Below are 21377 nucleotides of genomic sequence, written 5' to 3' on the forward strand. Positions count from 1 at the left end.
ACCGGATCCACAGCCGCCTCTCCGTGAGGAAACCGAGGCGCCTCCCACCGTGGTGCCAGACTGTCCTGCCTCCTCGGCGCCCTCGTCGGTCCCAGGCCCCTCGGCTCCCAGGGCCCCCGAGACCGAACCCATCGCTACCCCGGAGCCCCGACGCTCGACGCGCCCCAAGAAGCCACCCGCCTACTTGAAGGACTTCGTCTGTGGGTGCCTTCTGAACCAAGGGGGGAGGGGTGTAATGTATTCAGCCTGACATGCCCGGACTTGCCCGGGCTGGCCAGGCACAACTCTTCAATAGCTTCATGTCCAAAGACAATGGGTCCGTAGGATCCTAGCCGGCCCAATCAAAGGGCCAGCTTCTCAGCCGGGAGACCAATGGTCGCCCGGTTACTGTAAATAGCCTATCGGGAGTAGGGGGTGTGTTTAGGTGAACTTGGTGGCGGGTTTTCTGAACGTATATAAACCAGCCTGCGAGCTGGTCCCTTGTCTTTGTCCTGAACTAAATAAAGGTATGCTCAGCTGAAATCACTCTCCATCTGCATACTTTTCACGTCTGGACTGAGATTTCTGTTTATTTGCCCTCGTCCAGTCATGACTAAGCTAAAGCACAGAGACAGCCTGGCCAGAAGCATTTGGTCCAGTCCTGTTTTGTAAGAGTGACCTTAGTAAAGTCATTGGGGTGGGGTGGGGGGAAGGAAACCGTCACATGAAGCTGCTTCAGGTAGAAGAAAGTATCACTAGGGAAAGCTCCATTTCAAATGCTTCGGCAGTTATTTTGAGCAATGTTACAGATTCCTTCCACCCGCTCTCTTTTGAGAATTCTCTTCTTTGAAGCACTCTCTTCATGCGTGCAGTTAATGCAGGCAGCACTGTCACCTGGTGGGGGCAGGGGTCACTGGGCTGCACAAGGATATACCTTGAATTATCTTTTTAAAAGAAGAATGGTAGCTATCTAGCCCTTTTATTGACAGAGATACAGGGGAACAAAACATGCAAGCAGTATTATACCCAATTGCTCGCTAAGAAAGAGCCAGTTTGGTGTAGTGGTTAAGTGCGCGGACTCTAATCTGGGAGAACCGGGTTTGATTCCCCACTCCTCCACTTGCACCTGGCTAGATGACCTTGGGCAAGCCGTAGTTCTGATAAGAGCTGTTCTTGAAAAAGAGCAGTTTCAGTCAGAGCTCTCTCAGCCCCACCTACCTCCCAGGGTGTCTGTTGTGGGGAGGGGAAGGGAAAGGAGTTTGTAAGCCGCTCTGAGACACCTATGGGTAGTGAAGGGCGGGGTATAACTCCAATCTCTTCTTCTTCTAAGAGGATGTGGCCACTTTAAAATGTCTTTATTAAAATTAAATGCTATGTTAATAGCACGATTTGGACTGCAATCCTAAAAATGCTTTCCCAGGAGTCAGCCTAATTGACTAGGATGTGAGAAAGATTCTGAATAGATCTGCTTAAGATTTCTGTCTTATAGTGCCATCCTAAGCAGAGTTATGCTTTTCTTATTCCATTGAAGTCGGTACTGCACATGACCTCAGACAGACTGTCACAAGACTCCAGTTCATTTAAACAGGCTTTTTGCTTGTAGGCTTTTGAACTGACTTCGGATGACCTTTCCCCAGTGTCAGCTTAAGCCTTTCCACCACAAAATGAGTGGCTGCAGGACTGGGTACAAGCCATGAAAAGCTTTCGCCAGATATTACTTGCAGCTGAACTCTCCAATGGAAATGTAAAACAAATATAAAACCATATCTATTAATTTGCAGAGCATTGTGTAAGTAGTTTCTGTCCTATCTGTAGGCCATTTCAATGAACCATCCATCATACAATGGTAACTTCAAACCTATGTGGCCTTCAGGTTACATATAACTGTTGCCCTGTGTAGGATCAGGCTCTATTGCATATTACATAAGAGGAATACTGATTTTGCTTACTTTAGTTCATCCTCCTCAATAAAGCCACTTCGGTCTTTGTCCAGAATGTGGAAAACTTTCTTCACATCATCTTGGCTCTTCTTCTTCAGCCCCACCATTTCAAAGAACTTCTTGTGGTTAAAAGAGTCCACAGCTACAAGGAGAATGGAGCAAGGAAATCGCTGGTGAGACTAGCTACCCAGGCATGTTAGCAATTAGATGGCACGGGGTTCATTCATTTTCAGCAAGTAGAAACCCAAAGACTGCTTTGCCCATCAGCTGTTAATTACTTAGGACTACTACATCAGCAATGGACTGAACGTATGAATGAGCTATCATTCACTGAAAGCCAGCATTGTGTAGTGGTTAAGAGTGGCAGACTATAATCTGGAAAACTCAGTTTGATTCCCCATTCCTCCACATGAATCCTGCTGGGTGACCTTGGGCCAGTCACAGTTCTCTCAGAAGTTGCTCAGTCCCACTGACGTCCCAAGGTGCCTATTGTGGAGAAGGGAAGGGAATGAGACTGTAAACCACTTTAAGACTCCTTAGGGTAGAGAAAAGTGGGTTATAGGAACCGTCTCTTCTTCATCATAGTTCTAATACTGGAGATAAAATCTCAGATCAAGGGCAGTGCTTTCCAGGGGACTCTCTTCACACATTCAGCTACAGGTGATCATGAGTATAGTGATCAACTGTAATAAAATGTAGCAGTAAAGTGGAATTCTTACAAAATGGAATTGTTTTATAAAGGGTCTAGAGCTGTAGTTAATGACACAGTTTACTGTATGCATCTCCTCACTGCATTGTTTTCTCATTTCTGTAATACAGCATTTGCATTGTTTGATATATCATGTCTTATACTGTTTTTATTCTATTGTATTCTGAGTTTGTAGCTCAATTTTATTACATTATTGGTTCCATCTTCTACACTGTTCATATTGCATTGTTTTTAAATTTTGTAATCCACCTCAAATCTCAGTGAGAAAAGTGGACTACAAATAAACATTAAATAAATATTATTTGCATGTATGAACCAGCCCACAGATTTTCATTTTTGCCCTACTGATGGGAGAACAATTAATTCTTGCAAAGCCTATATATGAAGGAAGTACAAGAGGTTCCTTGGGGTCTTTCAGAGGACATGTTGGGGGAGGAATGGACAAATATAGTATTCTTTTAGAATGGGCAAACATTTAAGGTATGATAAGGAAGAAAGATGCAGTTGAAGACTAGAAAGATGAGGGCTTATAAACTTGCCTGGTTTCTTGTGGTCAGAGTAGACCAAGGGCCAAACTAGACAGTGTCCATAGTCCTACCCATGGATTTTGCCACCATTTTAAAGAGATTTTAAAAAATACTGTTATGGCCTGATCCTGACTGGGCTGACAGAGCAGCAGGCTGAGGCACTCTAGACTCCCCCCTCCCATGCTTTCTCAACTGCTGAAGCAGCCAAGTGGGATGTGTGTGGCCATTTTGGTGCTTGAAAAGGTGGCAGAGGGGGGAACAGATGGACAATGGTGTCCTAGCCTGCTGTACTGTGGACCCAGTCAGGATTGTGCCCTCACAGTATTTTTAAATCATTTTAAAATGGTGGCAGCATCCACAGGTCAGGCCTGTGGACACCATCATAGTTTGGTCCCAAGTATTGGTCAGATATTCAGTTAAAATCCGTTTTGTAAACTGGAAGGCAATTGATTCCCATCACCCTGTTCAAGTCAGGGCTCTTTTTGTAGAAAAAGCCCAGCAGGAACTCATTAGCATAATAGGCCAAACCCAACACCAGAAACTCATTAGCATATTAGACCACACCCCTGACAGCCCCGCTCATTAGCACATTAGGCCGCACCCCCATGTTACCAGAAGTGTGGTTATCCAGCCACACCCACCTTTTGCTTGTTATTCTGTTTACCTTGTTTGTTGTCAAAACCCAGGGCTTTTTTGTAGCAGGAACTCCTTTGCATGTTAGGCCACACACCCCTAATGTAGCCAATCCTAATGATTTTCTGCTGTTGGGAATGGCCTATTATGCTAATTAGTTCCTGCTGGGTGTGGCCAATTTGGGAGCCAGCCGGAACTCCGTTCCTGTGCGTTCCTGCCCAAAAATAGCCCTGTATCAAGCTGTTGATGTGCCACCTATGAGGCTTAGTCTGTACTTGCTGCAAAATTAGGTGGGAATGAGATGATGGAATATTGTGTGCAGTTCTGGAGGCCTCACTTCAAAGAGGATGTGGAGAGAATGGAGCAGGTGCAAAAGAGAGTGACGAGGATGATCAGGGGCCTGGAGACCAAGCCCTATGAGAAAAGGCTGAGGGACTTGGGAATGTTCAGTCTGGAGAAGAGGAGGTTGAGGGAGGACATGATTGCTCTCTTGAAGTATTTGAAGGGCTGTCACCTAGAGGAGGGCAGGGAGCTGTTCCTGTTGGCAGCAGAGGATAGGACTCACAATTGTAGGTTTAAATTAAGGGCGGGAAGATACCAGCTAGATATTAGGAAAAACGTTTTTTACACTATGAGTTGTTCAGCAGTGGAATCAGCTACCAAGGGAGGTGGTGAGCTCCCCCTCACTGGCAATCTTTAAGCAGCAGCTGGACAAACCCTTGTCAGGGATGCTCTAGGCTGATCTTCCACTGAGCAGGGGGTTGGACTAGATGGCCTGTATGGCCCCTTCCAACTCTGTGATTCTATGACAGAATTCTGAAGTGGTGGAATGGACTGTACCATTTCACCCTACAAGAGGGGATGCTATCTTGAAGTACCATATTCTCTGTACCACCTCACTGAGAATGGTTATTGCCCAGACTGCTCTATGCTGTGTTAGCTTTCTACTTTCATGTTTTTAAAGGAGCATTTAAATAGAAGCATCCCTGGCCTGATGTGATACTGCCCAGCATGGTGTAGTGGTTAAAGTGTTTGACAATCTGGGAGACTTGGGTACGAATCCCTACTATGCCACGGAAGCTGACTGGGTGACCTTGGACCAGTCACAAACTCTCAGCCTAACCTACCTCACAGGGTTGTTGTGAGGATAAAAAGGAGAGAGGAACAATGTAAACCGCTTTGGGTCCCCACTGGGGACAAAGGCAGGATAGAGATAAAGTAATGTATAAAGTAGATAAACAAATTATGTCATCTAAGGATGTTATCAATTCATTTTGCCACATGTGTAACCCGGACCTGGCCAACATATAAACAGGGGTCCTAGTAAAAATATCTGTGGACTTAATTACAGGACTGTAAGAAGAAAAGTGTTTGCAGAGAACTAAGAGAGGGAAGCATTTAATGATGTTTTCACTGGTGGACATTCCCTCTCCTCTTTTAGTCACACATTTCCTGCTAAGAACTGAATTCCACCTGTTTGGCTACCACCAGTGGACTTTCCTTGGGGACCTGCCTAACAATTTCAACCACTAATCAGCCATCAGAGATTACTGCTGCTATCCACGGACTTTGGTACTGTAGGAACAGGGACACTTTGTCCTCAGAGAAAGTAAATTCTAAGTGGGCAAAGATTAACAACAGTGGGGAAGCTTTCAAAAACCCCTTTTAAAAACAGGAAACCCACTTTTCAGAACTTTTAGAAGCTTTTACCAAAAGAAAAGCACTTTAATTTCCTTAAACACGATTTAAACGAACAAAGGTTTTTGTGATTGCTTGATACAAGTGTTTAACCAATTGGAACATTTTAAGCTTCAGAAAAATGTATGCTCATTTAAGAAAAATTCAAGAGCGTACGGGGAGGAAGGAATCTGATTTCAGGAGGAAATGGTGAAAAGATTTTCATCCATTTCCCCAGCTCATGTTGCGAACCCAATCCTATATATTCAGAAGTTTCCCATTGGGCTTCCTGTTATGCATGGCTGGCTGAACCCATCGATGCACACTAGACAACTGCGTAGTGTGCCAAAATATCCCTGAACATGTCCCAGGACCAGCCCCGTAGCCAGAAATTTTGGGTTGGCGGGACATGGGAAAATTTTGTGGGGCAGCAGGAAAAGAGGGAGGGGGGAGGGAGGGGGTAACCACATGCCTTCCCTGAACTCCAAGTAATTTTGCCACATGGAGTTCAGGCATGGGCAGCCCCTGCTTGAATAAAAAACATTTAAAGGGTTCCCTTTAAATGGTGTCTTTCAAGCAGGCTCGCTCGCCATTCCAATGGCTCACTTGGAATTTGGCACTTGGAGTTCAGGGAAGGCATAAAGCTGCCCCCTCTCTTGCAAATTCACCGCTTGGAGTTCAGTGAAGGCGTGCGGCTGGCAGCCGCCCCTCTCCCTCACCTCTTGCAATTCACTGGGCTACTTTCTCAATTTTGATCTTCTAATATTATCTGCCCTGTGCCCCCAAAGGAGTAGGGCAAACTAGAAATGGACTAAGGGTAATAAAGAGCACCAGAATTCACAAGAAGGTATTTTTAAACAATAATTTTCGGTGCGCATCTACATGTATGCCCTGACCTGGATAGCCCAAGCTAGTATGATATCAGATCTTGGAAGCTAACCAGGGTCAGTCCTGGGTGATATTTGGATGGGAGAGCGCCAAGGAATTCCAGGGTCCTGACAAGGAGGCATGCAATAGTAAACCACCTCTGAGTGTCTCTTGCCTTGAAAACCCCCCAGGGGGTCGCTATAAGTCAGCTATGACTTTGACAGCACTCACACGCTTCTATATCTATTCCCTGCTTTTCTCCCCAAGAGGGACCCAAAGTGGTTTACAACATCATTCTCTGCTCCTCCGTGTTATCCTCACAACTAGCACCCTCTGAGTCTGGTTAGGCTGAGGGAAAGTGACTGACCCAAGGTTGTCCAGTGAGCTTCCATGGTACAGTGGGGATTCGAACCTGGGTCTCCCAGATCCTAGTGACCACAACCGCAACACCACACTGGCAGGCCGACTGGCTATCCATCTGCCTATCCATGTAGGGCAGTTACCTAGAGACGGCTATATTGCAGCCCTCTTTTCAGAATCCAGATCGCTTAAAAAAAGATTTCTCAGAAGCTTCGGAGTGTCTGAAATTAAAGATTCCTCTGCCAATGGCTTTGAATCCAGGAGAGACACTAGGGAAATCTAACACAGCGAATGACCTCCAGGAAGTGCCCTGATTAGTTAGGGCTGGATGCTTTGCTTCTTTCTTTATTTGGGCAGCAGCCTTCATCCAGCCCTGAACACAACTCCAGAGAGAATCAGTGAATGGAACCTGGAGGAACGGATGGGGGGTAGGGGAATCAATCACTTGGTTCTGAGAGGATCCTCTTTGCCAGTGATGTTAGAGCCAGAGAAAAGAAGAGCCAAGGATTACAGTAATTTAGGAGGATGCTTTTTTGCCTTCAGTTCTCCGGGCTGCTTGTCCGTGACTTTCTTTCAGAGTTTAGCCTTTCATGTGGTATTTAACAAGGTCAAACCCCCCCCCCCCCTTAGCAGGTTTTAAGAGGTGGGGAGGACATCTGATACATGGCCACTGGTGGAACTACAAACATTCTAGAAGAAACCAAGTTCCCTCAAAAAGAGAGATACTGCTGGGACGATGCAGTTGTCTTGGGCGAGGTGGTAGGGTGAGGCTTCCTTGGTGTTTATGAAAGCCCCTGGGCTTGATTCTGCTCTCTGCTTCTGGCACAATGCAGACTTGGGGGGGGGGTCATGTAGGCTAATCTTTGGGGAGGGGGAGGATGCCTTGGAGAAGGGGATGGAATAGACCTATCTGTTTCAGTTCAAAGCAAAACATCTCTGAAGGGCAGATTTCTTGGAGAAGTGAGGAGGAACAGGGAGTTGTGTGTGTTGAAATCGGTTGTCCGATCCCAGTTGGAGCCCACGCCTAATCCCGCCCCACCATCCGTCCCCCGTCCCCCCGCTGTTAATGTTCGGCCCTGGCTGTGGGCTCAAAAGAAGGAAGCCCTGCCTGTAAAGTTTGGACCCCTGCGGGCCACCCCATCTTCTCCAGTGGCCCCAGTTAATTAAAGCCCCCAGGTTTCTTAAGAAGGAAAAAAAAAGCCTTCCAGCACCGGGAATGCAAAGGCAAAAAGCACCCCAAAAGCACAAAAGCATCGGGACAAGGAGCGTGAGTTTCTTGGGAAGAGGTGGAATTCCTGGTGGCAACAGAGAAAGCGGTGCTAAAAATCTGGGGCTGAACAGGGCGACGCCAGACGCGGAGCTTACTTGGGGCTCCCTCCCTGCGCCGTCCTCCGGGCTGTCAAAATGTGAAAGTTCTCCGCTCGCTGCGGGACGGAGCCTGCCCGCAGTGGCTCCTTCGTCCTCTGTTGTAAAATTAATGGGGCGTCTCATCTCTGTAGCGTCCAAAGGAAGTTGGCAGAGGACACCTCCCTGGATGTCGACCGCTTTAGCCCCGGCCCCGCTTCGCCCACCTCGCTCTCCTTCCCCTCGCTCGCTTTGCCGGGCAAAGCCTCTCCCCCCCCCTCACCCGGGGCAAAGAAGAAGGGGGTTCCGCCGCCCTGGCTCACCTGCAAAGGCTCCCACCGCCTTCTTGATATCGTCCGCGCTGAGCACGTCAGTCATCGCCATCCTTGCAACTGTGGGAAGAAAAGAGAGAGGGAGAGAGAGAGAGAGAGGCAAAGTGCAGCAAAAAAAAGAAAATTAAGAAGGAGGAGGCGGGAGGGGGAGAAAAAGTGCCCTTATCATTTCTGCTCATATGACCAAAGCTGCAGTGCCGGGCGGGGATGGCACACCGGGATCGGGCTGGAGCGCTGCCAGCCACAAGCAGTTAGACGCGCAAGTGCCACCGAGCCTCACAGCGTCCTCCTTTCGCTCTCGCTCTCTCGCTGGCGCTCTCCGAGGCTGGCCGGGCGCATCACTTTGCAAACAAGACCTGCCTGGGGTCAGGGTTGGGGCAAGAGGTGTTTGGGCGCCGGGCGGCAGGCAACCACCCTCCTCCAAGCGCCCGGCGGCCGGGGTGGGAGAGTGGTTGGCACGGAGGGGGTCAAGCCAAGGTCACGCGGGCGGGCGGGGGCCGTGGGGCACCGGGGGACGGGCCTCCGGAGATTTAGCTATCCAGCGCTCCCAGGGCTCGTGCTAATCCCATCAGGCTTCGCCAAAGCTCTGGCCGAGGGAGGCGGATTTCTTCCCATTTTGTTTTCTCAACTACCCTGAGAGGCGGCAGAGGTGGCTCAAGGTCAACCGGGGAGCACCATGTCGGAGTGAACCGAACTCTTTTGACCTCGATGCCAGCTCTGGTTCCTTTGTGGGGTTTTCTGCAGGTGCTGCTTGTGGTGCCCCTGCAGGCCAAAACAGCATTTACCAAAGCACCTTTCCCTGCACACCAAACTGTCAAAAGGGTCCTGTGCCCATGTGGTCATCTGGGCTAGTGTTCAATCTTTGGGGCCTTTGGGGAAAAAAATCCAGGTGCAACATGTAATGGAGCCACGAGAGTCCACATGGCGTAGGGGTTAATGTTGGACTAGGATTTGAGGGAGGCTCGGGTTCAGCTCCGCACTGTGCCACGGAAGACTGCTGGGTGACTTTGAGCCCATCACCCTGACTTACCCTAACCTTTCTCACAGGGTAGTTGTGAGGATAAAATGGAGGAGGGGAAAATGCTGTCGTAAGCTGCTCTGGGGCCTCATCGGGGTGAAAGTGAGGGATAAATATCTAAATAGGTAAACCCGAGGCTGCTGCCAGTCTGGGGATTAAGCTACAGCCTTTGCCTAATTACTTGGGAGTAGACATCACAGAACCGGAGGATTGCTTCCATGCCTAGGTTGAATAGTGAAGAAGACAGACCAAAGGACCAGGTAGCATAGCATCCTGTTTTTAACAGGGACTAGCCAAACACTCCCAGAAAGCCCCCTCCCCCCAACCCCCCCCCCCAAATTCAGAATCATTTATCTTGGCTAATAGTCACTGACGGCCCTTCCTCCTCTATTCCAAACCACATCTTGTAGCAGGGAACGCCATGTGTTAATTCTGAAGAAATACTTTCTCATCTCTCCTGAATTTACTGACAATCAGTTGCAAGCTCTATATTATTACCAAGGGAAAAAACATATCTCGGTCCACTTCTTCACACCGTTCATAGTTTTATAAATCTCTGTTGCGTAATCTTTGTTCATTCTCGACTATGTAATCTTTCTTCCCAGAGAAGCCCCAAATGTCTTTTCCTCTCCTTGTCGCAAAGGTGCAGAAAAGGATAACCAAGGCTTTAATCATTTCACTTGCTCTTTCTTGGCAGTTTTTCCAGCTCTATGATGTACCTTTTTTGAAGTGGGATGAGCAGAAACCCATACAGTATTCCAAACGTGGCTGAACCACTTAGATTTATAAAAAGGCATTTTGATACTGGCCATGTTATTCTTATGTGGTATAATTTCTAACAGAATTTGCCTTGTCACTGCTATGCGCAGAGTTGATATTCTCATTAAATCCGTGATGAAAAGTCCTGTCAAGTTGCAGACAATTTGCAGTGACCCTGTAGGGTTTTCAAGGCATGAGATAGAGGTGATTTGCCGTTGCCTGCCCCTGCATAGCGACCCTAGACTTCCTTAGTGATCTTCAGTCCAAGTACTAATTAGGGCCATCCGTGCTTAGCTTCTGAGATATTTATTTATTTACATTTGTGAATCCCCAGAACTTGTGGGGCTGTTGCGAATGTACAGAGTTAAAAAAAATAAAAACCATTTTCAACACATATAATACATTGATTAAAATCAAGCGGTGAAATTTTAAGGTTCCCTCCCATTTCCAGCCTGTGGGTGTCTCATGGGTATAGGGGGGAAGGAACTAAATCCTTCAGGGGACAGAGGTCCAGGAAGGGTGACAGCCATGATGTAAGCTGTTGCTGTCCTCAACCAAATGCCTGGTGGAATATTTCTGCCTTACAGGCCCTGTGGAATCGAACAAGATCCCACAGAGCCCTGATGTTATTTGGCAGGGACAGGGGTCACTTCCTGCAGGAGCGCACAGGAGCGGAGCTCTGGCAGTAAAGAGCTCAGGGGGCGGGCACATGCAACAAGCCCCACCCCCTGCTCCCAGCAGCCCGCAGTCAGAGCAAGAAGCAGCCAGGTAAGTTGCAGAGCTCCCCCCCCCCGGCTCCCCGGTCCAAAACAGTCCAGTGGCACCTTTAAGACCAAGTTTTATTCAGGTACAAGCTCTCCCTCCTTTGCGAGGACAGATCTGCGCATTCCCCCTCCCCCCAATAGCTAGCGATCCAAAACAGTCCAGTGGAGCCTGAGCGGTGGGTGTTGCCTTCTGACACACTTCCGGTGATGTAAGGGGTGTGGCATATGCAAATAAGTTATGTTAATCAGTTATGCTAATGAGCTCCTGCACTTCTTTTTCTATGAAATGACCCCTGGGCAGGGACTTCCTCCAGGCCGGGGCCAAGAAGGAGAGCTAGATGTCTCGAGGGGCAGGGACTACCAGCAAGCTGTTCTGTGCAGAGCACAATGCTCTCCAGGGGTGTACCAAAAGAGGTGGTCCTGCAGATACATTCATCCCTGACCACTCAAGGCCTTAAAGGTCAAAACCCAAACCTTGAAGTTGACTTGGTGCTCCACCGGAAACCAGTGCAGCTGGTGCAGCACAGGTCAAATATGTCCAGTCCACAGTGTTCCTGTCAGGACTCGTGCCGCCGCATTCTGGATCAGTTGGAGCTTCCAGGTCAGTCTCAAGGGCAGGCCAGCATAAAGCCAGTTACAGTAGACTAGCCTGGAGGTGACCATTGCATGGATTATAACACTGGGCTAGCCTGGGCCATCCAGGTAGGGGCTTTCATGAAATTATGCAACCTCTTTCCTTTTCCGTCACCTCTGGTTCAGATTCCAGCAGTGTATATGTGCAGCTGAGATTTAGGCCGAATCTGCATTTGTCTTTCCCACCGGTGTCCCAGCCTTTTGACTCCGTCTTCAAAAAAGCTGTCTACATTTGGTGTTGTTTTCACACCTCAGCAGTGCTGGCATACTGCTGTCCACGTATGCTTATCATCCTTTCGGGGCGGCTCCACTGTCATTGCACCTCTGCACTGCTTTAAAAGAATCTTCTCCAAACAACGTTCAAACAAGCATAGAGAAAGACGGCGTCACAACAGCACTAAATGGATTTAAAAATGCAAATGCAGATTCGACCTTATTTTTCTCTTGGTGTGCACTGGTACTCACTTACATAAGAACATAAGAGATGCCAATGTTGGATCAGGCCAAAGACCCATCCAGTCCAACACTCTGTGTCACACAGTGGCCAGAAATACCAGTGCCATCAGGTCCACCAGTGGGGCCAGGACATTAGAAGCCCTCCCACTGTTGACCCCCCCCCCCCCAAGCACCAATTTCATTTGCCACTGTCAGGGTGGTGGTGGTGATGATGGCAGACCACCCTTCTTCTTGATGCCCCAGGGTTCCTAACCTGGCATCCAGCAGGCCCAGCGGGGTCGCAAAAGCACCCTGTAAAGATCTAGACTCTAGCCAAATGATCAACAACAGCTGGCCATTTAAAAGCCAGCTTAATGACAATCCGCTATCTGGAGGCTCCACACTGCATGTGGGAAAGAGAAATGGCAGGGGAGAGATTGCTTGAAGGCAGCTTAGGGTTGCCAGCCCCCAGGTGGGAGTGGGGGATTCCTTGATTTGGTGGGCTCCAGCCAGCTGGCCGGTGGGGGGAAGCCCCACCCCCAACAGCCACCACCTGGCGCAACATCCTCGGCATGATGACGTCACTTCCGTATGACATCATCATGCTGGGGGCGTCATGCATGCCAGTGTCGCCCCAGCCTTGCACTCCTGGAGAGCTCCCTCCCACCCCCTGCCAATGAGCAAAGAGGACCTGGCAACCCTAAGGCCGCTATTGGTCCCTTGTAGGCTTTGCCACATGCCTGTAGGGCATTTGGGTGGAGAGAGTCCATTAGATATGCTTCAGGCATAGTGATGGTTTTTAAAAGGCCTGGGGAAGAGGGCCAAGGAAGGCACATCAGGCCTGACTCCCACTCAGAAGGGAGCAGAGATAGGGGAGAGGAGGTGCAGTAGGGTGCTGCTCAACCCCCACCCCTCTTCCTCTGAGGCCAAGGGAAGGAGCCTCAGCCAAACAGGATCCTGGAATATGACAGCCATTGTGTAATACACCCAGTTTGGAGAGATACTTTTTGAGCTCGTCCCGGTCTACGTTTTTACCATCCTGACTAATCTGCTATTATCTGTAAAAATGGCAAGCATCAGGCTAATTTGTGTGTGATTTCCTAGCTCCCCCTTAGCCTTTTTCCAACCGCTCATAGAGGAGGCTGATTTTAGATACGTTGTACATTTTTGTTGGGAAGATCAACTATTTCACTTCAGAGTTCTGTGTTGTTGTTTTTTTAAAAAAAAAAACCCAGGGAACCATCTCTCTTATAACCTTTGTTTGATACAATTCGGATGCCCTCCCACAAAAAGTGCTTTAGATCAATGCTCCCTCTAAGCTGTGGAGTCTTGTGAGCAAGAATTCTACTTTGTGAGCTACTGGCATTAAAGTTGTGAGTGAGCAATTTGGCTACTGCATACATTAGTTTGCTCTGGAGCCATCCTTCCTGAGCTAAGACAAAAATCTGTGAGCTGGAGGCTAAAAAACTGTGAGCTAGCTCACATTAACTCATCTTAGAGGGAACAGTGCTTCAGACTGACACAAAGAATTGATTTAGGTTCTGTGAAGTCTTCCTAGCCTCCTTCAGCAATCCTTTCATACATTAATCATATAATGATCTGATTGCCTTCCGTTCTTGCCCCTGATAATATTTAAACAAATTTGTTCTTAGCAATATTCTCTGAATATTTTCCCCCATCTACCTCTCTATCAGCATACATATGGTTTGTTATTGGTGCTCTTTTTGTTTTCCTCATTTACACTGTTAGAGGAAGCTTTCTTGTCATCTAGAACTTTCTTGACCCTACTTGTTAACTGCACTGGCATCTTTTACTCTGTGTGTCCAATCTGTAGTGTACTTTTTGAATGAACTTTTATAGTGAAATGTTTAAATAATGTTCAAGTCTCCTAAAGATATACCTCCTGTCTTTCAGCTCCCTTTTAAGTACTTTATTTTGAAAATCCTTTTCTTTTGAAATTTAATGCGTCTACCTTTGACTTTCCACTTACATATATGTCGATTTTGATAACAGCCTGATCAAGGTTTGCAATGTTTATAACTCCTGCTAGAAGGCTGCCTTCCATCGTGTTTTAATAGATTATTGATTTTCCTAACACAGATTTACCATATCTAGAAATACCTTTTCAGGCAGTTTTGTGAATCTGGTTGAAATTGCCCATTATTACAACGTTTTCTCATTCGGGTACCTCAGTGACACTAGGTGCTTTGCAGTAGGGAAAAAACACAAAAGCCTCTGCCTACAGATTCACAACCTAAAATATATTACACAGGTAGGAAGTGGAAATAGGAAGGACAGAGTTAAAATGCTCAATAGAAGAGGTCAGCAATAAGGACAAAGAAGAGGAGCAGAGAAAAGGGGGGGATGAATCTTAAGAAAAGTTTCTTTAACATAAACCATGGAGTAGCAGAACAAATAGGAACAGAATTCTAAACATAACTGAGAAAGAATGAATGAGAAAGCACACAAATGAGGTGGCATCATCAAAAGAACAACTTGTCCAGCATGGGACATGCTGTGGAAAAAGAGATAAAAGATAAGGAGGTGAGAGTGAATGGAAGGCTTTAAATATGAGACATGGTATTTTTACTTGAATATGGAAGTGGAAGCCAAGGAAGTTCACCCAACAGTAACATGACTGAAGGAGAAAGAATAGGAAATAAATAGTGTATCAGCATTTGCTTGATGGTCACACCTTGAGGGTCGCTAGTTTTATCTCTTTCTTCATCTTAAGATCACTCTCAGAATTTGGGGGTTTGGGAGTAAACAGGGACCTAGTGTTTCCTCCCACCATTGGACCTAGTGTTTCCTCCCACCATGATTCTTTCTGTGGAGAAATTTGTTTCTTAGTCATTTTCTATTTTTCCCCACCCCATGCTCTCCTGGACACATACAGCAACACCCCACTTCTTTCTCCTTTAGATATTCTAGATAGATATAGGGAATCCTATTGATTCAGAACTGTTTCTCCAATTTCCTAATAATGCCTACTATATTTACGATGTCTTTCAGCACAAAACACTGCAATATTTATATATATTTATATATTTATAATGTTTATATTTATATTTATATATATTTATAATGCCTACTATATTTATGATGTCCTTCAGCACAAAACACGGAAATTTGCTTTATTCCTGCCAACAGGCCCTACTGGCTGTATGTCTAGGGCATACTCTGTTAACGGCTGGGCTTCAGCTTTTTCAGTGGCTGCCCATGCCTGTGGTACAGTCTCCCTGAAGAGGTCAGGGGGGCTTCTACCCTCCTGGCTTTCTGATAAGGCTGTAAAACAGAACTATTCTGCAGAGCATCTGAGGTAGCCTGAGTCTGAGTCAAAGGGAACAACATACATGCATAGGGTATTTTCAAAGCTGTTGTTTTAATGTACTGATGTAATTTATGGTTTTAATGGTTTTAATGATGTGGTTTTGTTGAGTTTTATTTTACTGTTACATGACCTGGTCAGAAGAAAGGTGGCCATAGCATGCAGACATCTAAATTTTGGCTTGTATCCTGTAAAGCTAGGTTGCCTTTGCTGCACAGTGCACTTTTTCCTTTAAAACTTCCAGTTGCAAAAGGGCCCATGGAAAACCACTGATCTTGTGCAAGTGGAAATTCTAGTGAAAGAGGACTTGTACTCCACGACAGAGGCTACCTGACATGCAAAGAACTTGTTCATAGGATCCAAGTCACTGAGTCTATTGATTTCCAAATACCATTTACACGTGTTGATTTTTTAAAATAACTTCAGCAGCCGCAATTCATTCAGACCTTTCCCAGCTTTCAGCAACAACTCTGCATGCCAGTTTTAGTGGAACTATTTGGTCTTATTAATGTTGATCTAGCCTTATTCAGAAACAGTCAAATATCTGTAGGCTATAATTAATTTATCCATCAGTTGTTTATTTCGGGGAGGCGTACTGGCCTTGTCTCCAGAGCGAGCTGCCTTTAAAGTGCAGAAAATAAGGCACTAAAGTACATGTGCTAATGTGATCAGGATTTTCAGCAGGTGTGCAATAGGGAGGCTGAGTCCTGAGCAAGATGGAATGATAGGCACTTTTCACCCCACACAGTGGAAAAGCTCTTGTCACAAAATGTTTAGCAGTGCTCTGAAATCAATGCTTTCTTCATTTTATAGCCTCTAATCAAAATGCAACCAGTGGCTGCAAGGTCAAAAGAGACCACCTAACCCACACCGAACGGTAGGGTAAGACTATCAAAGAGAGGCAAGGGTTTCTGTGCTGTTCTGTCCTTATCCCATTCCTATGTCGTGGCTCAAGGCAAAGAAAAGAACTGAACTGAAAGCAGAATCTTGACCTTTAACTACCAGTTTGTCGCGAACAAACAGAAGTCTTGTGACACTTTAAAGATTAACAACATTTTTATTATTTTGTGCACCAGAGTCCATTTCTTCAGAAGCAAAGGATGTTGTGGCCCCCTTTACTATGGGCATGAGATTTAAAAGGCAGCAGGCCCTATCCCAGGAATGTTCTTGCCTCCTTAAAAATATGAATCAGGTATTTTTCCAGATGGGTATAGACTTGTGGCCATTTCTCTACCCACAACACATGCCAAGAGCTTTTTTCAGTTTTTGTGGCCATTTCCCCACCCATGACACACGCCAAGAACTTTGCAGAGGTTTTTTTTAAAAATCAGCAATTGAATATCATTGTACTGTCATCACAACCTGTCTATCAGATTCTCTGAATTTCCAGCTTTTCTTTTAAGCTGAGTTTAGTCTCTAGCCCCAGTCACTGCTAATACATAAAGGGATGAAGCGTATCACTGAAATGAAAGGAGCTTACTTTTTAATTAAAGCTAGAGTACCTGACTGACAGATTGTTATAACATTATAATGGCTGCGGTCACATGGAGCATTAGCCACGCTACAGAGACAGAAGATAGGCGGATTTTCCAGGCGCGATCAAACCGCAACATCTGGGAAGCGTAGAGCTCCTGTGGCTAACCCAAGGCTTCCCGCTGAAGATGTGCCTTAAAAAACTAGTACCTCTGAGGTACTAGTTTCCGGAAACCGCGGGGAAAGGGCGGGCATCTGATCACATTTCTAGTGGTAGCTTGTGGCATCTGGCGCCCGCCCATGTCCCGTCGCGAAAAGGTCCCCCCCCCCAGGTCTCCACGGGATGCGCACAAGCACCCAATGGCGCATGCGCACACTTCAGTTAAAAAAAAACCCGCCCCGCCGCTTCTTTGCTGCGCCGCAGGATTGACGTATGATGATCGGCACCTCCCCCCAAAACACAGGATGTCGGCTGGACATTTGATCCGGTGGCCGCGCGGTAGTTCGCTCTGGGGCAAACAGCCACGCCTCCCCCTCACGATATCCGGCCTGTGTGACTGGGGCCCATGATATTCAGCTAGCAGTTAAAAAGAGCCCCCTTTGGCAAGGGAAATGGTCATTACAGGGGGACTGTAGCAAGGAAAATGGCGACCATGTGGGTGGGACTGGGAAGATTCAGACTTTCCCATCCACGGTGGGTGCCACCTTAGCTTTGGTGCAGTCTTTGCCAGAAACACTGCTGCAAAGCAGGTTCTGGAAGATTGCAGGAAAGATGGAGAAAGCCTTAGGAGGTGCACAGAAGCACCCACAATGCTGTGGGGCAGGTCAACAATCTTGCTTCCCAACAGCATCCAAGCTGGGGCATGGAACCCATGTGCAAGTGACCAGAGTCTTTAAGGTGTCACAACCCTGTTGTTTTTGCTGCAACAGAACCATTGGTTGTAGTTTTTAAGGTGCTACTGGAGTTGTGCTTTAATTTTTGCTTGAACAGACTTAATTCACCCCCACCCTCTCTCTATCTATATATAAGGCTTGAGGAATGTATCCGAAGAAGTGTGCATGCTCAAGAAAGCTTATTCCCAGCATTAAACTTTGTTGGTGTTAAACTTTTGGGTTTTAAACGTTCATGCGCATGCAGAGTAAGCAGATCTGGTTTCTCCAGTTCCAAAGGATGCAAATGATCAGCTAACTTTACTGGTGAAGTTGGGACAGCATACTTGAGAGTTCTTTAGGCTGGAAACCTCTGTTCAAGTAACCCTTTCAAGGGTGTAGACTTTCCAATTTCCGGGGGGGGGGGGCTGGGGCTGGGCCAGAGGCATTGCTGTGGTAGGAGCAAGGGGGGCTCCTGGGGGAGGGTTGGCACCTTCCTGAAAATTTCGGCGAGGGCTGAAGCCCCGCCACCCCCACGAAGATTACGCCTATGAACCCTTTCAAAAGTGACATATTGGACCCTAATGCTTTTGAAGACAATAGGGCAACTATTCGAGGAATTCTTTCTGGAAGAAACAAACTAGCTTTTTACAATTTGACCCAGAGGGGGGAAAAAAACACACAGCCTCTTGTGTTGTGCATGGGCCCGGCCAAATGAGAAAGTGTACCCACAAAACTTTCTCTTCTGAACCCCTCCACTCCCACCGCCTATTTTTCAGTCCCAGGCACTGCTATTCCCACGTTCTGCCAGCTGGGGGCAGGACTTGAACCTCCGAGCCGGTCGCTGCACAAGCTTGCCAAGACCCCATGCTCCGTTAGCCACAAGCATTCCTTGATCCGTCTGACTGAAGGGTCATCGTTGTTTGTTCTATATCATGTGCTCAGTTTCTTGTTTGCTTCTCGTAAAATAAATCCCAAACTTTGCATTTCCCCACGCGCCAGACTAAAGAAATCCACACGTGGGCAAATACGCTCTCTGTTTTCGACGGGTCCCGCTGCAAACCACCCCAGACAACGAGGAGACGGCCATTCTCGTCACATAGGCCCAACAGGCGGTGATCATCGGTAATTCCTGCTTCAGAGGGAGCTATTTACCACCTGCTCTGGGGCGCTCGACGCACAGGTACTACTCGGAGTAAAGGTCGTGCCCGTTCCCTCACCTTTCTGTTCCTGTTAGCCCCAGGGAAGTCGTTAATCCACCCAGCCCTCCGAATTCGTGTCCCCGTTTACCTGCATCCTTTCCCACCCCGTTTTCTCCTTTCTCTAGCAGTTACTGCTTTGCCATCTCTCAGCCGTCGCTCCTCTAGGTGCGCTCAGCTTCCCACCACTCCTTTCCCCCAATGGGCCATCTTCTCATTCTCTCTCTCCCCTCCCCATCTGTTGCCGCCTGCTTGTTAGGCTGGACGCCCCCACCCTCGTTGGAGGCGATGGAGACTTTTGCCCCCCCCCGTTGCGACGAGTTTATTGGGGGGGGGGCGGGACCAATGTTCCCTCTAAGCTGTGAAGTCTTGTGAGCAAAATTTCTACTTTCTGAGCTACTGGCATTAAAGTTGTGAGCGAGCGATTCGGCTACTGCATTAATTAATTTGTTCTGGAGCCCTCCTTCCTGAGCTAAGACAAAAATGTGTGAGCCAAAGGCTAAAAAACTGTGAGTTAGCTCACACTAACTCAGCTTAGAGGGAACACTGGCCGGGACGTCAAGAGCGATCGCGCGTTGGATGCCCCTCCAGCAGTCCAAGCCCCCCAGGTCTGCGACTCGCTTCTGGGCGGGCAAGCGCCACGGGCTGCCGCCTCTCCCCACGCACCTCCGACTTACCTGTCGAAAGCGGCCCGGGAAAGGCTGGCGGGCTGGGGAGGTGCTCAAAGGAAGGTGCAACCCTAGGTGGGACCCCCACTTATATAGGCGTCTTGCCTCTTCTATTTCGGGAAGGCGAGGCCGCCCCGCCCCTCGCCGGTGTCAGATACTCCGGGACAGGGACGGCGGCGGCGGTGTCACATTTACCTTTCCCGAACGAAACAAGCGGTCCTATTAATAATCCCTGGCACCCACCTGCCGCCGGCTCCCGAAACCTCGTCCCTCCTCCTTCTCGGCGAAAGTTCCATGGAGCGGTCCTCCCGGGAGTCGGGCGACGGCATCGCTGGCCCGGCCGGGGCTCTTTCCAAGGCGTGCCGAAGGGATGAAGGATGCGACTGATTGGGCGAGCCTCCTAGCGGGCGGCGACACCTTCGCGGGGAAGAAGGCGCGGAGGGGGCAAGAGGAGCCCGGCGACCCGCTCTCTCTGGGTCTGGGAAGACCTGCAGCAGCGAGCAGACACACAGGACTAGGGGGGACCACCTGGGCAAGCCAGCCTCTGCCCCTGAAAACGAATCGAGTGGATTTGGATGCATACATGACGGTTCCACCCACAGCTTTGGAGCTCCCCTGCTGTGGCCGCTGGGAATTTTCTTCGCGGGAATTTCTGGCTTTGTAGGATCTCGCCCTTTCAGTTATCTTTCAGATTTTTCACCCCAGGCAAAAGAAAGATTGTCATCATGCTGCATTGATTGGTTTAGGTATCTATACCTTGCTTTTCTAGAGAGCCAGTATGGTGTGTGGTTAATGGACCATAATCTGGATGATTTGGGTTTGATTCCCCACTCCTCCTCCACATGAAGCCAGCTGGGTGACCTTGGGTCAGTCACCGTTCTCTCAGAACTCTCTCTACCTCACAAGGTGCTTGTTGTGGGGAGAGGAAAGGAAGGCAACTGGAAGCTGCTCTGAGACTCCTTCAGGTAGTGAACGGAAGGGTATAAAACCAACTCCTCCAACTCCTCCTTCTCCCCCCCCCCCCAATGAGGACTCAAAGAGCTTGCAACACCATTCTCCCCAGGTCCATTTTATCCTCTCACAACAACCCCCTTGTGAAATAGGGTAAGCTGAGATAAACTGAGTGGTCCAGGGTCACCCAGTGGGCTTCCATGGCAAGGTGGAGATTTGAACATGGGATTCCCTGATCCTAATCCTACACACTAATCACTATGGCATGCAGATTCCATGCTTTTGTGCTGGGATTTCAGGCACGCAAAATCTACATAGTTCATAATAAAACTGAAGACGTTAGCTCAGTCCAGCCTTCTGCCCTTTTCCCAAACAGAATGACTTTTCAAGGTTATCACCTCTACCACATACAGAAATCTGGGTTGTTGCATCTCTGACAATGGCTAGAGAAGTAGGGATGTGCGTCGATTCCAGCCAGATAGTCCTGAAGTCTGTAGTAAGGAGCACAGAAGGAGGGATCATGTGCACCTTACTGGAGGGGTGGGGGAGTGGAAAATTCCACTTTGGAACCATGAAGGGGCTGAAAGAGGAAGCCCGAGGCACACAATTTACTCCTGGTTTTCTTGGCAGTCGATCCACAAGCAGTGGATTTGGATTGAGCATGGTTCTTCCGCACATTTGCCCTCCTTGTGCATTTTCACAGTTGTGGAGTCTGTTTATTTTCTTTCAGACATGCCTTAAATAATCAGGATTTTCATGGGAGGGTGTTTCATTGGTGGTGTCACAGCATCTCCCCCTTTTTATCATTTGTGCATGCTTATATCAATACTGGAGCTGTGGTGGCTCAAGTGGTTAAGACGCTGAACTGCAGGCTGTGGAAGGTCAGTCCATAGCAGAGACATTACACACAG

At 47.9% G+C, this 21377-nt stretch overlaps 1 protein-coding gene across 1 annotated transcript in view; it reads right to left on the bottom strand.

Moving 5' to 3' along the window:
• The window catches only part of PVALB (parvalbumin), a 28063-nt gene extending 8455 nt beyond the window's left edge, over positions 1-19608 (bottom strand). Inside the window, exons 1-3 of the mRNA XM_015426479.1 lie at positions 19525-19608; positions 8360-8428; positions 1929-2061 (exon numbers count right to left, since the gene is read on the bottom strand). Of these exons, the coding sequence (XP_015281965.1) occupies positions 1929-2061; positions 8360-8420 (194 nt within the window). The 5' untranslated portion in view covers positions 8421-8428; positions 19525-19608. The remainder of the gene's footprint in view (positions 1-1928; positions 2062-8359; positions 8429-19524) is intronic.
• Between the last annotated feature and the right edge of the window lie 1769 nt (positions 19609-21377).

This window comes from Gekko japonicus, unplaced genomic scaffold, assembly GCF_001447785.1.
Source record: "Gekko japonicus isolate JY-2015 unplaced genomic scaffold, Gekko_japonicus_V1.1 scaffold1105, whole genome shotgun sequence".
In the NCBI taxonomy this organism is placed as follows: Eukaryota; Metazoa; Chordata; class Lepidosauria; order Squamata; family Gekkonidae; genus Gekko; species Gekko japonicus.